We start from the raw sequence: 15,480 nt of genomic DNA, 5'->3' as shown, positions 1-15,480 counted from the left end.
CTACATTTGAGATAGAGCCTTTTTCAAATCTGAGAAATCTGAACCAAATAGAATGCTTTATTTTCCCAAGAAAAAAAATCAAGATGAAATACAAACAAATGGAACTAAAAGCCATATGAAATACCCTTTCTTGGCCGGGCGTGGTGGCTCAAGCCTGTAATCCCAGCACTTTGGGAGGCCGAGGTGGGCGGATCACGAGGTCAGGAGATCGAGACCATCCTGGCTAACACGGTGAAACCCCGTCCCATCTCTACTAAAAACACAAAAAATTAGCCGGGCGTGGTGGTGGGCGCCTGTAGTCCCAGCTACTTGGGACGCTGAGGCAGGAGAATGGCATGAACCCAGGAGGCGGAGGTTGCAGTGAGCCGAGATAGCGCCACTGCACTCCAGTCTGGGTGACAGAGCAAGACTCCGTCTCAAAAAAGAAAGAAAGACCCTCTCTTTAGAGAGACCCAATTTCTTCATATATTCAGTTAAACACAAAAGCTAATCCATTAAGTTATACTATTTTGTTTAGAAAAATGTAATTCAGTGATAGCAGAGCTCTGCAAAATTTGAGAGCTCACCTCTCTGTGTAGTAGGGAATGGAAGAAATTAACCAGTATATAATCCAGAATTGACACAGGGCAGTAAAGTAAAATTAAAGGACACATTTACAAAATAGAAAACACTAATATAATTAAGCAACAAAAATACACTGCAGTTCCGATTAAATGAGGTCAACATGAGATGATCCTTTTGGAATGACTTTCTAATTTGAATTATAATGTGAGTGAAGTATTTTAGAAGACATTCTATCAAATAATGATAGACCTGCATAAAGAGGCTGTCACAGTTAGAAGATCTGTCTCTGGTGGACAGACAAACCAGATTAACATGAAATTGAAAAGGAAAAGCTTTTTTATACTTATTATTATGGCTTTTGCAACATGGCAAAACATTACAGCTTAAAGCAGACATCATCTCCTCTTAGAGGAGGAAAAAGTTTTGCAGTCAAATCAAATTGTAATTAGGAGATCATTGCTATACCATTCTACTCAGTTTAATAAAAATGGTATTACACCTTCATGAACTCCAGAGATAATAGGTTACTTAAAAACAAACAAAAAACTGGTGGATACACTGGCTGAACAACAAAGGATACGATAAGGAATTTAGGTCCTCCTATACTTATGATAATAAACATAAAAGACTGCAAAACAATTTAAGAACTTAATCATAGACCTACTAATCAAAGTTCATCATGTGCCTGATTACCAGAAAAGGAATTATTAAGGTATGCAGTGAAGGGAATGGAGCAGAGTAAAATATAAAATGTCTTTTTATTCCTCTCTGATTTCAACTTCCTTTTTTTCTTTAGGGAGGATAGGGAGAAGATGTGCTTCGCTATTGAAGATCCAATGCTCCAGTGGAAGAAGATCATCGTCAGAAAATATTAGGTACAAATATCTGGTGAGAGAAACATAAGTATATGAGGCCCAAGAGACTAGGCAGGCCGTGAAACCACAAACACACAGCAAAAACCATATCAATGTCTCCATTCATCTTACCGAGAAACATAGACAAGAGTCAAATATATCAACAAAACCTTGAGGGGTTATACTCACTAACATGGGGTAAAGAAGCTACTCAGTGCTTTGGTGTTAGCAGTACCAAGTCACTGAACCTAGTTATTGAGAATACGCCTGTAATTATAGCCATGCCTGATATTATGTATCAGTCATACTTGATATTACTTGAATGTGTTCATGATAAAAGACATCTACAAAGATCTGTCCAGGTACCTTAGCCACATGGTTTTACAATAATTTTTACCTACTTCAATGTCTCTGCTAGGAAGAAACTCTGCTGCACATCATCGTAACTCTCATGAAGAAGGTAAACATCCCTTAGGCCTGAATAGCCTCCATTCACTCTGCAATGGTTTTCCAAGGCCTAAATTACAAAGAGGAGGGGAAAAAATGGTCACATTTTAATAAGTTGATTGTCACTAATTTTTATTATTAGACTGTCAAGTTCAGATAAAACTTTTTATTTTTTATTTTTTTGAGGCAGGGCCTCACTCTGTTGCCTGGGCGGAGTACAGTGGTACCATCATGGTTCACTGCAGCCTCTACCTCTTGGGCTCAGGTGATTCTCCTGCCTCAGCTTCCCAAGTAGCTGGGACCACAGGCATGTGCCACCATGCGTGGCTAATTTTTTGTAGAGATGGGGTTTTGCCATGTTGCCCAGGCTTGTCTCAAACTCCTGGGCTCAAGTGATCTGCTTGCCTCAGCTTCCCAAAGAGTTGGGATTATAGGCATGAGCCACTGTGCCTAGCCAAAATTTATTTTTTACAAATTGGATTCAAATTAAATCAAAGTGTGTTAGAGTTTTAGGTAAAAAAAATTAAAACCATAAACTAAATGTAAATCAAAAATGAAGTCACAGAACGTATGGACAACATATCTTACCTAATTTGAAACACTTCTGCCTTTAGTTTTGGAAAATTTTCACTGATTTTACCAATTCCTCCTATGGTCTAGAGCAGGGTTTAGCAAAGTATGAACTACAGGCTAAATCCAGTCCACTGTTTATTTTTGTAAATAAACTTTTATTAAACCACAGCCATGTTGTTTAAATATTGTCTGTGGCTGTTTTTGTACTATAATGATAGAGCTAAGTAGATGCAAAAGAGACTGGCTGTCTGTCCCCCAAGCCTGATATTGTCTGGCCCTTAACAGAAAGAGTTTGCTGACCCCTAGTTTGGAGAGATTGCTAATGTCAACTGGGATCATAAACCACTGGTTGAGAAACTATATTGGAACAAAATCAGCTGCTACTATAATCAGAATATCTGAGTTTTTGAAAATTGATTGTAGGGTACTAATCAGTGATACTGGTAACAGAGCTAAAAGAAGAAAACGAAAGACAGTGAGAGACGTGGCTGGAATCCATTCCTAAAACAGGTTTTTTTTTTTTTTTTTTTTTTTTTTTTTTTTTTTTTTTTTTTTTTTTTTTTTTAGTCTAGTATGGAAGAAGATGGGATGACTCCACTGACAACTCTCTAGAGAGAAATGATCCTACATTTCTGTAGTTGTCTGAATTTAATGAATATTTGGAAAACAGATGGGTTGGGCAGTGTGAGGATGAACATTTATGTAACAACCTAAACCAACCTGCCTTCCACTTTGTTGGTTACCACTAAGATGACTGCTGTTTGTGTTTTCTTTTCCCCTTCCAGAGCCCACTTTCTTTCTTTGTTTGTTTCTACTTTTCTTTAACCTTTTTCCAGCTTTACCGATGTATGACAAATACAAATAGTATATACTGGAGGGTGTACAATGTGATGTTTTGATATACACTTCTTCTGTGGATATATACCATCTGCTGTGGTGGATATACATCATCTTCTGATGTGGATATACATCATCTTCTGATGTGGATATACATCATCTTCTGTGGATATACACCAAGAATTAGGATTGCTGGATCGTATGGTAGCTCTATTTTTAATTTTTTGAGAAACCTCCATACTGTTTTCTACAATGGCTATATCAATTTTCACTGCCACCAACAGTGTACAAACGTTCCCTTTAGTCTGCATCCTCACCAAGACTGATTATCTCTTGAATTTTTGATAACAGCCATTTAAAAAGGTATGGGGTGATATCTCACTGTGGTTCTGATTTGCATTTCCTTGATGAGTTGTGATGTTGAGCATCTTTTCATTACTGGCCATCTGTACGTCTTCTTCGGAAAAATGTCTCTTCAGATCCTTTGCCTATTTTAAAATCAGGTTGTTTTTCTGCTACTGAATTGTAAGTTCCTTAATATTTTGGATAGTAACCCCTTATCAGATACATGGTTTGCACACATTTTTGTTGTGTTTCATTTAGTTGATTGTTTTCCTTTGCTGTAAGGAAACGTTTTAGTTTGATGTAGTTTCGTGTGTTTATGTTTGCTTTTGTTGCCTGTGTTTTTGGGTCAAATCCAAAAAATCACTGCCAAGCTCAGTGTCAAGGAGCTTTTCCCTCATTGTTTTCTCCTAGGAGTTTTATGGTTTTAGGTCTTATATTTAAGTCTTTAATTCATTTTGAGTTGTTTTTTTTTTTGTGCTGTTTATATTTTGAAATTACATTTGCTGCTCTGCTAGTTACCAGGCATATTCATTTCTAGGGAAGTTATTTTCTGCTCATCACATCCTACTAATCCTATTAATTATATGGTCAAATAAAAATTTCCATTGTACAAAAATGGCCATCTGCAATCTGGTTCTAATTTATTGACTATAGACAAAATAATAAAGTTTAAGACTAAAACCCTAATATATTTTATAGTGAAATAAAGAAAATATAAACAAGATATACTTACTCTTAGTTTCTCACGTCATTTTTCACTTTTTAGTTTTCCCCTGTGGATCATTGTTCTGTCCCTCTTTTTTTTCTTTTTTACATGTACAATTGTACCCCATTTTTCTCCCATTTAATCCAACTACCAAGAAGATGGAAAGCATAGACCTTGCCTTATTAGTTGAGAAACATCTTCTCTGGCTAGCAAGGATTTTGGAGGAAAATAAGGCTCTAAGAATGTAGAGCCCAGAAAAGAGGCGAGGGAAACGAAATACCAGCCATGGATTCTCATGAGCAGAGATGCTGAACTGAGAGCTCAGCTCCCATCTGCAGATACTGATAATGAGGTTATTGATTTTTCACATCAGGGCTGGAGGACAGAAGGGAGAGAGCAGAGACTATGAGGAAAAGAATTTAATTACCTGGTTAAAGAAAATCTGACCAGAAGGCCACATGAATAAAGAAAATAAAGAAAATGCCTCATGATTTCACACTTTTAAAAGCCCCAAGAAAATAAGACCAATCAACTTAAAACAGATGCTTCGATTAAATTCTAAGTTCCAGACAGTGCATCAAATGGAGGAGGAGCGTGAAGAAACTTTCAAGTCCTATTATTTTTTCTTTCCTCCTTTTTTTTTTTGGACAAAACTCAAATACCAGATACGTAGAGTAAGCCAAAATTATTGGTTAAAAAAAGGAAAAAAAAAAATCAAAATTTAGAAAAAATGGGCAAGCTTTTATGGGAAACCCCATTTCCAGATATTTCTTTAAACAGATTTTAATCCCAAAACCTTTGTTCCCTTGAGGTTTTTTGGTGATGAGCTAATGATAGGGTCAGCCATGATAAATAGCCACTCCCCCTTCCCATGGAAACTGCTCTAAGCTCCTTTTTTTGTTAGAGGAGTTGCTTTTGGGGTGGACAATGCCTAATCACCTTTCTTTCTAGTTTACCCTCTCATTCTTGTTCCCCACAAGTCCTCTTGAGGCAAGCTATAGTATTCATGAACACAGTCAAACATTTTGAGTGGTGGGCCAAGTTCCAGCTTGAGATCCCCCTTATCAGTGGCCCCAGAGGCTCCATGTCCCAGGCAGCATCTTCCTTCTCAACATGGGGTTGTAAGTGAGAATGAAACAAAATGAAGAAATGCTTAGACAATAACAAGGGCCTCCAGAGGTTTAGAGAGGCCCAGCCACTTTCAGTTTTAAAATTTTGGTAAAAAAAAAAAAAAAAATTTTAAGGAAAAGCACCAAAGACCCACCCCTCTCCCCTTACGCAAAAGTCTAGATTTTAAGACTTTAGGAATGTGAAGCTGGGGACAAGCAGCTTTCCTGGGCCCTTACAACAGCCCTGATTCTCTCAGCATCTCAACAGTGGACGTTGTCACGTGTTTGTATGGCTAAGTCTAATCAGATCATCACTGTACTATAATCTGTTCTTGGGACTCTCAGCCTCTAGGCATAGGGACCACCTTGGTTTTGAGGAAATTATTAGTAATTGTTAGTAATTATTATTAGTGATCCTATGTTATTGGGATGTGCTAATAGCAGAGAACAGGATATGAGAATGTTTATAGTGACTGGCACTCTAAACACGGGATGATGGGTAAGAAAATAGCAAGCATCATGAGTTACATTCTAAGTCAGAGGACAGAAGAGTATTCTCTTGTCTACCAGATATGTAACTGGCTGATCCATGGAGTAAGGCTGTCTGTGTGTGTGGTCTGAACTCAAGGGTAGAACACAGAGAATTAGGCACCTTGAACAAATCAAAGAGGGTTTGGAAACAGGATGAAGCCTGGGGAGGCAGGAGGAGGAAGGAGGAAGAGAAGTCACTTTCTGAGAGTGGAAATGTCTGAGTGGAAAAGGTTAGGTTTAGAAGAGCAAAGAAAAATGTCTATGCAAAAAAACACCAAAAAACCTGAAATTCCAAAAATACCCCCCCAAAGTCAAAAAAATCGCAAATCCCTATGTAAGGCTTTACCCTTTACTGTAGATCAGCTGAGACATTATATAATCTGTGAATATATACATATAATTAATATTCCGATAAAGCTCATGCTGTAAATTATCAGATGTTTAACTGGAAGGAATCTGTCAGTTTCTCATTTTTTTTTTTTTTTTTTTTTTTTTTTTTTTTTTTTAAATTTCGAGAGAGTCTCACTCTGTTGCTCAGGCTGGGGTGCAGCAATGCAATCTTAGCTCAACATAATCTTGAACTCCTGGGCTTAAGTGGTCCTCCCTCCTCAGCCTCCTGAGTAGCTAGGGACTATAGGAGTGTGCCACCATGATGAGCTAATTTTTAAACGTTGTAGAGACAGGGTGATGACTTGTTGCCCAGGCTGATCTCAAACTCCTGTCCTTGAGCCATCCTCCCACCTCGGCCTCCCAACATGCTGGGATTACAGGCTTGAGCTACCACGCCTGGCCTTCGTGACATTTTTGAGAAAAAGCAAAATAAATATCAGTTAAATATTATTTCTATATTATAACTATATTAATAATATTAAACATTATTTCTGTCAGGCAGACTCACAAGTGCTTGAACACCTGTGATTAATGGAGTGCTGTTAACCCACAAAAGAACTGCCTAGTGTTGTAGTGCTGGATTATATACCTTTTCATATCTTATTTGACATTATTAGTAGAAATTTAAGACACAGAAAGCAGGTTTCTCAAGTGTATCAGTGAAAGAAGGCTGGGAAGGGAGTGCTTTGTTAGACGATAGGAAGATGGCTTACAAATACTTTACAAACTGAAAGTATGGGTGAAAAAGTACAGTGCAAAGGAGATGTGACTCAGCGGTAGCGAATGGAGAAGCTAACACTGACCATAATTTCAATATAAGCCAGTTTTTTTTTTTTTTTGGAGATGGAGTCTTGCTCTGTCACTCAGGTTGGAGTGCAGTGGCATGATCTCGGCTCACTGCAAGCTCCGCCTCCCGGGTTCATGCCATTCTTCTGCCTCAGCCTCCCAAGTAGCTAGGACTACAGGCGCCCGCCACCACGCCCGGCTAATTTTTTTTTTTGTATTTTTAGTAGAGATGGGGTTTCACCGTGTTAGCCAGGATGTTCTCGATCTCCTGACCTCGTGATCCACCCACCTCAGCCTCCCAAAGTGCTGGCAATTTTTGTTTTTTTTAAAAATATAAATCTACTAAAAGAACAAGTTGGACTATAAGCTGTGAAAATTCACACTGCTAAGAGAGGAAGAGAGGTTTTTGAGACACACTGCTCAGCCCTAAAAGACCACAGCTGGAAACCAGGTCAGGAGAAGAAATTCAAGGGAAATGATGGATGAGGAAAGGAAGAGATGGCAGAACATGCTGTCTTTAGATAACTGGGGAGCTGAAATGTAGAAGGGAGATTTTTTTCCTCTGGTACCCCCAGAGCACAGAACATTGTAAATTGTGGCTTCAAAATAAGTAACTTTCTAACACCTTCAACCATTACCAATTGGAATGAGTTACTTTATTAGGTGATACATTCCTCTTTGCTGGGAAGTCCTTGCGTTGATGAGGAACAGCTATCTTGCAAAGATTTGGAAGGGAGTCTTGTCTTTAAGTAGAAAGCTGAATGAGGTGATTTTTAAGACCCCCTATGTTTCGGTTTGGGTTCCCTTAAAAATAAAGCATGAGACAAGGGTTGGACGCAGGATGCAGGAAGTCTATCAGGGAGGTGATATCAGGAAGTGGGCAAGTGGGAAGGGCAAAACAGGGACAGAAGAGCCAATGAATTATACTAAGTTACGACTGTGTGCAACGAGGCTCACTCCTGCTAGAAACCCTCTGAAGAACCATGTAGCATGCATTCCAGAATGATTCTTGAAAGAAAGAAGACTGGGATAGTTATCCATCAACTCCAAAACCTCCTTGGTTGACAGCCATTAACTCCCCAGCACTTCCCAGACCACAGCCAGCTGGCTAGGGAAAGTTCTTCCACCTTCTTTTCCTGACATGGTTTCCAGCTGTGGTCTCAAGTATGCATCACAACAGCCAAGTGCTGGAGGTGCTGGAGGTGCTGGAGGTGAGAGCTGCCAGCACATGCGGGGCTGCTGCTGAAATACAGGAGGCCATGGGGGTGGGGAAATGTGTGGCCATGCCTTTGAAGTCCCAGTTTTTCTGGTTTAAAAAATGCAAGATCCTACAGTACTCCTTGCTCACCATTATAGCTCAGGTTCTAGCAGAGGTTACTGGGGGTGTCCCCAAAATTGAGACCTCAGTGTTGTGACACAGGGAAATGATTTCATGTCATATATTATGTTAAAGGGTTGACAAGAAATAAAAATTATAACACATAAACCAACCTTATGATCCCATAAACAACCAACCTCCCGAAGAACAGAGCAAACCAAAGCACCCTGTCTACCTTGCAATACGAATTTGCTTACCTCCCATTTTTGATCCCTTCTCGGCCATACATTTTGCACATTCTAACATCTATAAAATGGATGTCATAATTTAATTGGCAGTGTTATTTTTCTTAGTGGTATATAAAACAATGATGCTTCTTACTATCATGTTTTAGATTTGATGGAATACATTATTCCTGATATTCTCAACTTAAACTGATATTCAATTCATTTGCTGGCCAATTGAAGATCAAAACAATTCTTATCATCAAAGTTTAGAAAAGCCTCAATTTTAACATTTTTTTCCAGAGGAAAAAACAGAAATGTAAAGAAATTACAATGACTACTGTTAAATGTAATAAAACTGCCCCTCAAAGAGGCCTAGAGAATTGCCGTTATCCAAAATGACTGATGATTAATAAGCAGACACATACTAAATGAAGAGGATAATAAGCAAGATTCACCGATGGCTTCCTAAGATATTAGTTAAATTTTACCAAAGGCAATATTCATTTTAGATTTCCTGAGAGAAGTCATTCCTCATGGACAGTTTTTAAAGATAGCTAACTTTCTAACAAAGAGTGCTAGAGAATGAGAGTGTAATTAAAGCATTTGCTTGTTCTTATCCCCTGAATTCCCTTCCACTCCTTGCGGAATAATAACTCTTACAATTAGACAGACATTGTTCGATGCATATCCTGCAGGGTGCCTCCTCAGGCATTCTGCACACAAAGCATTCACTAGATTAGTTTAGGAAGGAGATACACCATCCTGGGCAGGAAGAGACCCAAGAGATGACAGACAATGAAAACAACACCCTGGGCAGGTGGAAAGCTTACAGATATTCCAAGAAACCTGAGACTGGTGAAGGAATATCCTTATACAAAGTAATTCTTCTATAAGTGCTTTCTAAAAGTTAGATCTAAGTAGCTATTTACTCTAAGTAAAAGCATATGTTAGCATTTTAAAGCTCAAAGACAGAAAAACACATGAAGTGTTTATTCAAACAGACAGAGGTGAATATCCCCAAGCTGCCAATAACCCTTAGGTGGAATTAGGAGATCATCATTTTTGTATTAATGGGAACTTAATTTTAGACTATACCTTTCTAGTCATCTCCTTCAATATCTAAGTCTATCAGGAGGTATATCTATATCAATGTTATACAAAGCAAAGCTGAAGCCAGGGATATAAAATGACTTCAATGAAAATACACAGTCCTAGGTGGAAAAAATCCTGGTCGAAGCTTTAAAAATTATAGAAAAGTTGATAAGCCTGATTTATAGGTATCAACTGAACATTTTTTACTATGACATTTATCTATAAGAAACATGCAAATTAAAACATCACCTCTACAGCTTCCCAGGCCCATTTCCTGTACTTTGGATCATGAGTCAGTCTCCACATATACATGTAAGTCTCCATAACTTCTGGCCGTAAGATGTAGTATTTTTCATTTTGTCTTGTAGCAATGGCTTCAACACCACCATCAAATCTGAAAGCTTCTGGTCCCAGTTTCATAACTAAAGGACATGGAATGAATGAATAAGGGTTATTTTCCTGGATGGTGCTTACAGTCAATAAGTTAAATAAAACTAGAAAGTACAGTCATCCCTCAGGATCTGTGGGGGATTGGTTCCAGGGCCCTCCAAGGATAACAAAATCCATGGATCCTTGAGTCCCTTATATAAAATGGCAAAGTATTTGCATACAACCCAGGTACATCCTCCCATATACTTTAAATCATCAGCAGTTTACTTGTAATACTTAATACAGTGTAAATGTTATGTAACTAGGTGTTATACTGTATTGTTTAGGGAATAAAGAACAAAAACTCTATAAATGTTCAGTACAGACAGAACCATCCATTTTTTTGGGAACATTTCTGATCTGCGGTTGTGGAACCCAAGGATACGAAGGTCTGACTGTACTTTAACAACACTGAAGACAGATGTCAAAGTGATCATTTTTAAAAAAGAGTTATAAACATCATGTAATATATAAAACTCATATACTTAAAACATTTAGTCATCTAAAAGAGTCCATTTTAGAAAACAGTAACAATTTATTTATTTTCATTTAACCCCCATTTACTGAGCACCCACGAGGCAGGTGCAAGGCACCATGAAATACCATTTGAGTTAGCCAGAAACTTAGTGGTTGACAATCCTAAGTAATTTTGCTACAAAAGGCCAGTTATTTATACTTTGTGTTGCAAATTCGTATTTTATAAGAAGGGAGTGGGATTCATGATCTATTTCATGGGGGATGTGCAGAAGATTAACAATGGTTAATACAATGCTAAGTTTCTCTTTGCAGGGAGATAGAGACCCTTGCCCAGTGTTATTAGCAAAAGCAGAAGTCAGTAAATTAGGCTGGCTTTAACTCTTTATGGCCTGGAGTTTTGTTTCTTGGCAAACTAAACGTAGGTATTTTCAGGTAGAAAATCATTGCCTTTTAAAATAAAAATATACATTCCTTTATGACATTAATCACGATCATCAAGTTTCACAGGCAGAGTGGACAGTCTTTTGATGGCAGCAATGACAAAACTGCATGAAATCAAAGCATGTGGGAATAGGCTGTAAGTGAAGAATAACATGTACTCACATGTTCGATTATATGATTCATGACAGGTACGGGCAATTTCAGCCCCGAGTTCAAGGTAGTGTTGGGCCATGCCTTCGGGAGCTCCATCAGCCCCGAGTGCGAACATGCCTCCTGCAAAGCAGGTCAGGTGGCCCATCTTGTGCTCCAGGAGGCCTCCTTTCCACTCCGCGATGTAAGTTAGTCCGCTGCTAGACTTACGGATCAAATGAGTCTCAATGGCCTGTAAAAAACACTTTTTTACTATTTTGTAATCTCTTCTCAAATTTATACTAAAAATATGCCCAACATTAATAAAAAAGAGAATAAAACACATCTCCCAGTCAGAGTTTGGTGTTACAAATCCATTCAACCTGAAATTACACGCTATGCTTTCTGTATTCCTCTGCTAGTTTATGCCTTATTAGTTTGGTTAGTCAGAATTAACACTGCTGCGCCAGCACAGTTGGTTTTGCTTGGTTCCGCGACCAAACGCTTGTATTCCTCATACTCAAAAACCTTTCCCCTTCCCAAAGACAGGCCACTGTGCCGCGGTAATAGTTGTTTTGGTACATTTTCATTTCCACAAGTGGTGAAATAACACAAAGCCCAGGCCCTAAGGTGGATGAGGAACACAGCATATTTTTGGACGAGATCCAGGATGGTGGCAAAACTCTTCCTTTCAATTCTGTAGGCCTGGAGGGATCACAAAATAGAGTGACAAAGAGGGGGTGTTCTGTTGTACTTTAGAAGTACTTGGCTTCAAATTCTAGCTTTGACACTATGTCTAATTTGTGGAAGTGAACAATTTGCTTACTATATCCCTAAATCTCCCTAGATCTAAGTAGCTATTTACTCTAAGTAAAAGCATATGTTAGCATTTTAAAGCTCAAAGACAGAAAAACACATGAAGTGTTTATTGAAACAGACAGAGGTGAATATCCCCAAGCTGCCAATAACCCTTAGGTGGAATTGCAGAAGACTTGGCTTCAAATTCCAGCTTTGACACTATGTCTAATTTGTGGAAGTGAACAATTTGCTTACTATATCCCTAAATCTCAGCATCCTAATCCATAAATGGGAACAACAGGATCTCCTGATAGGACTCTGACACATTTTGTTCATAAAGCAGTCACTAATGCAAGTGGCACGTGATCAAAGTCATTTATAATTACCATTTACATCTCCAATGTGGTGACACTTGAATCAAGTTCCTCCCTAATACTTCTATTAAAAAGCACACTATTATATAATGAATAAATGTATATATTTTAAAAATTGGAATAAAATCTTTAAATTTGGGAGAAATGATAATGTTTACAAAATGATTTATAAAACATTTTTTATTTCTATCCCAGGTCTGTTGATATTCTCTTAAACTAGACAGACAAATAAAATATGCCTTATATTTTAAAAGCAAAATAATCTCCAATTACTGTAACAGAAAATGCTCTCCCTGCCGCCCCACAATTACTTCATGGAAGGAAAAAGGCCATGACTGTGTCTATACCTGTACACTGCTATCAAGAGACAGGGATTTGTTAGGAAGAACATTTGGGAATAGACACAGAAAAAAACTTGTGATAGAGAAGAATGAATGAAAATGAATACACAGGAAGCTAAAACCTTTCCTACCTTTATTAGAAATAAATGAATGAAACTAAGATGGTAAGAAATAAATGAACATATTACTGTGCTCATTAACTGTGGTTAAGCTAATGTTATTGATGGTTTAGTTATTACATTTTCATTCTTATTTTATGCAACTGAAGATCTTAGCTATTTATACTTCTCATAACAAAAATTGCAATAAAGTCCTTCAAGCAGATACTTGTTCATAACCCAAGAAATTATTCTTTCTACATGGCAAGAGTAATAGCTTTTGAGCATGAATTAGAGAAACATTATTACCCTGTTATGGATCCTAAATAAAGTATGATATTATTTCTGGCATGATTTGGACCAAGTTGCTACCTTTTAATAAAAGCTACAATGAAATTCCAAGACCTTCAAAGCAATAATTTTGTGTGGCCATGGGAAAATATAAATAAATACAAAGAAGGATAGTCTTTAGTAGATCTGAAAAAACTGTGTCAAGGCTAAAGATAATTGATTAGAAAAAAGGGTATTATATATTTTGTGATTTAATCTTTCCATAATTGATTTAAAAAATTGGTTTGATGAAGTCTTCAGATCGTAAGTGTCTGATAAGTCACCTGCCCAGGTATCATTTACCATTCTGAGTTCCTACTGTAACCTCCAGATAGGGCCATGATGGCCAGTTGAAAGCTCAAAATATTTTCTTACTAAAATAATCAAATAAAATATACCACTCTGGGATTAAATGCTTCCCAAAATCTATTTGAAACTACAACAGAGTAACCGTATCTTCAGTAATCAACTGTCAAGAACAATAGTGTGCAGCATCCTCCCCTTGGTTACAATAATCTTCTAAAGTACAACTTAACAGAAAGAAACTTTGCTGTATAAGACGCTGCTACTTCTCAAAACAGACATTTAGTTGTTCTAGCTTTGCTTTCTAAGTTGAAAATATACAATGCAATGAAAATTAGCTTTTACTACTAAGAGAAGCAGGACACACTTTTTGACTTCATTTGTTCTTAATGGATTTTCCTGTCAATGATTTGTCTGATTACAATATACTAAAAGTTGTGTAGGTATGGTTTTAGGAACTAGGAAGAAAATATTTCAAATAATATTTCAAAGTTGTCTTTTTTTGAACATCAAGATCTCAGAGGGCCAATTTAAGATTAGAATAATTAAAATGTCTGCCAATATGGTAATTAGAGGATGACAGAATGGAAACTATAAAATATGGAGAACTCCCTAGATTAAAATCTGAAACCTCATAGCAGTGAGGAAAAATGAACCTAAAAGAGGCCATGTGGATCATATATCCTAGTTTGCTTTTGATGTTAATCACATGCCTTTATAAAGGCTGTGCCAAATGTAGGCCAACGTTCTCACTAAGGCGCTTCTGGTTCCTGCATGGAAAGTAGTGAAGACTTTGTAAAGGAAACCAATGTCATACTCAGTGTAGTTAACCAGAACAAAGCAAGCTGCATTTCTATTTAAATAAACAAGTATGCCTATGTCAAAATAACCCAGACCTCTTGTTCGAAAGACCAATTTTATAATGGCTACATCTTTGGGATTAAAAATTTCCATTTTTTCCTATGAATTAACACTTTATTAAAAAATTTCTAAGCTGTCAAGACAAAGAAACTTTTTCTGAGGACTGAGCCACTATTTTACAACACTACTTGAGAAGCCTTGATAATATTAAAAGAATATATGTGTTACCACATAAAATAATCACAAAAACACCTGATTCCACTAAAAAATTTTGTTCCTGAAGAGTATAAATATTTTAGATAAAATAATTTTCTTCCTGACTTGATTTACTTTCTAACTTTATTTTCGGTTTTGATTGAAGCTTAACTGGAGGTGTTTCTTAGTTTACTTTTATACTGGCCTCCTCCTAGAGACTTTAAGTAGTTTCTAACTTACCTTACTAACTTACTGCTTACAAATTAGTAAATGAAGATTTAAATGTAGAATGGAAATTCTTACAAATAAATCCACAGTGAATGAGTTAAAAGGAATGGGTGTTGATACAGACAAACTTTAATCTTAATTTTGGTTTGACATGTAATTTCTCTGAGGTACAGCAACTTTATCTGTAAAACTGGGTGAGTAATATCTCAAGTACTGTGAGAGAGAAAAAAAAAACCCAACTCCACCATTTCATTTAAAGGAGCTACCCTAACACACTGCTTAGCACATGGTAGGCAATTCAACACACAACTGTTGCCTCTTACTTCTCCACTGTAAAGAATCTTTGATACTATTAATGATCTTCCCTTAAATATGAGTTTATTCAGATTTTTATGTGTGGATTTCCTTAGAGTACTGTCCACATATCTCTGGGGACAAGTTTACTTCACATGGAGGTAGCCATTGGGACTCTCTGTCTTCTTGGTCAATTTTTTTTTTTAATTTTTTTTATTATTATTATTTTTTATTATACTTTAAGTTCTAGGGTACATGTGCATAACGTGCAGGTTTGTTACATATGTATATTTGTGCCATGTTGGTGTGCTGCACCCATCAACTCGTCAGCACCCATCAATTCATCATTTATATCATGTATAACTCCCCAGTGCAATCCCTCCCCCCTCCCCCCTCCCCATGA

General features: G+C 37.2%; 1 protein-coding gene across 3 annotated transcripts in view; it reads right to left on the bottom strand.

Annotated features, from left to right (window-relative positions):
• Positions 1 to 431: 431 nt before the first annotated feature.
• MAN1A1 (mannosidase alpha class 1A member 1) overlaps positions 432 to 15,480 on the bottom strand; it is a 168,354-nt gene continuing 153,305 nt past the window's right edge. For all 3 annotated transcript variants that reach the window (XM_017872224.1, XM_017872226.1, XM_017872227.1), the window contains exons 10-13: positions 11,289 to 11,508; positions 10,029 to 10,201; positions 1,820 to 1,935; positions 432 to 1,449 (exon numbers count right to left, since the gene is read on the bottom strand). In XM_017872224.1, the coding sequence (XP_017727713.1) occupies positions 1,323 to 1,449; positions 1,820 to 1,935; positions 10,029 to 10,201; positions 11,289 to 11,508 (636 nt within the window). In that variant the 3' untranslated portion in view covers positions 432 to 1,322. The remainder of the gene's footprint in view (positions 1,450 to 1,819; positions 1,936 to 10,028; positions 10,202 to 11,288; positions 11,509 to 15,480) is intronic.

Source organism: Rhinopithecus bieti, unplaced genomic scaffold (assembly GCF_001698545.2).
Source record: "Rhinopithecus bieti isolate Rb0 unplaced genomic scaffold, ASM169854v2 scaffold_6792, whole genome shotgun sequence".
In the NCBI taxonomy this organism is placed as follows: Eukaryota; Metazoa; Chordata; class Mammalia; order Primates; family Cercopithecidae; genus Rhinopithecus; species Rhinopithecus bieti.
Note: the sequence above shows the minus strand (reverse complement) of the source record. Positions and strands in the feature narration are given on the sequence as shown.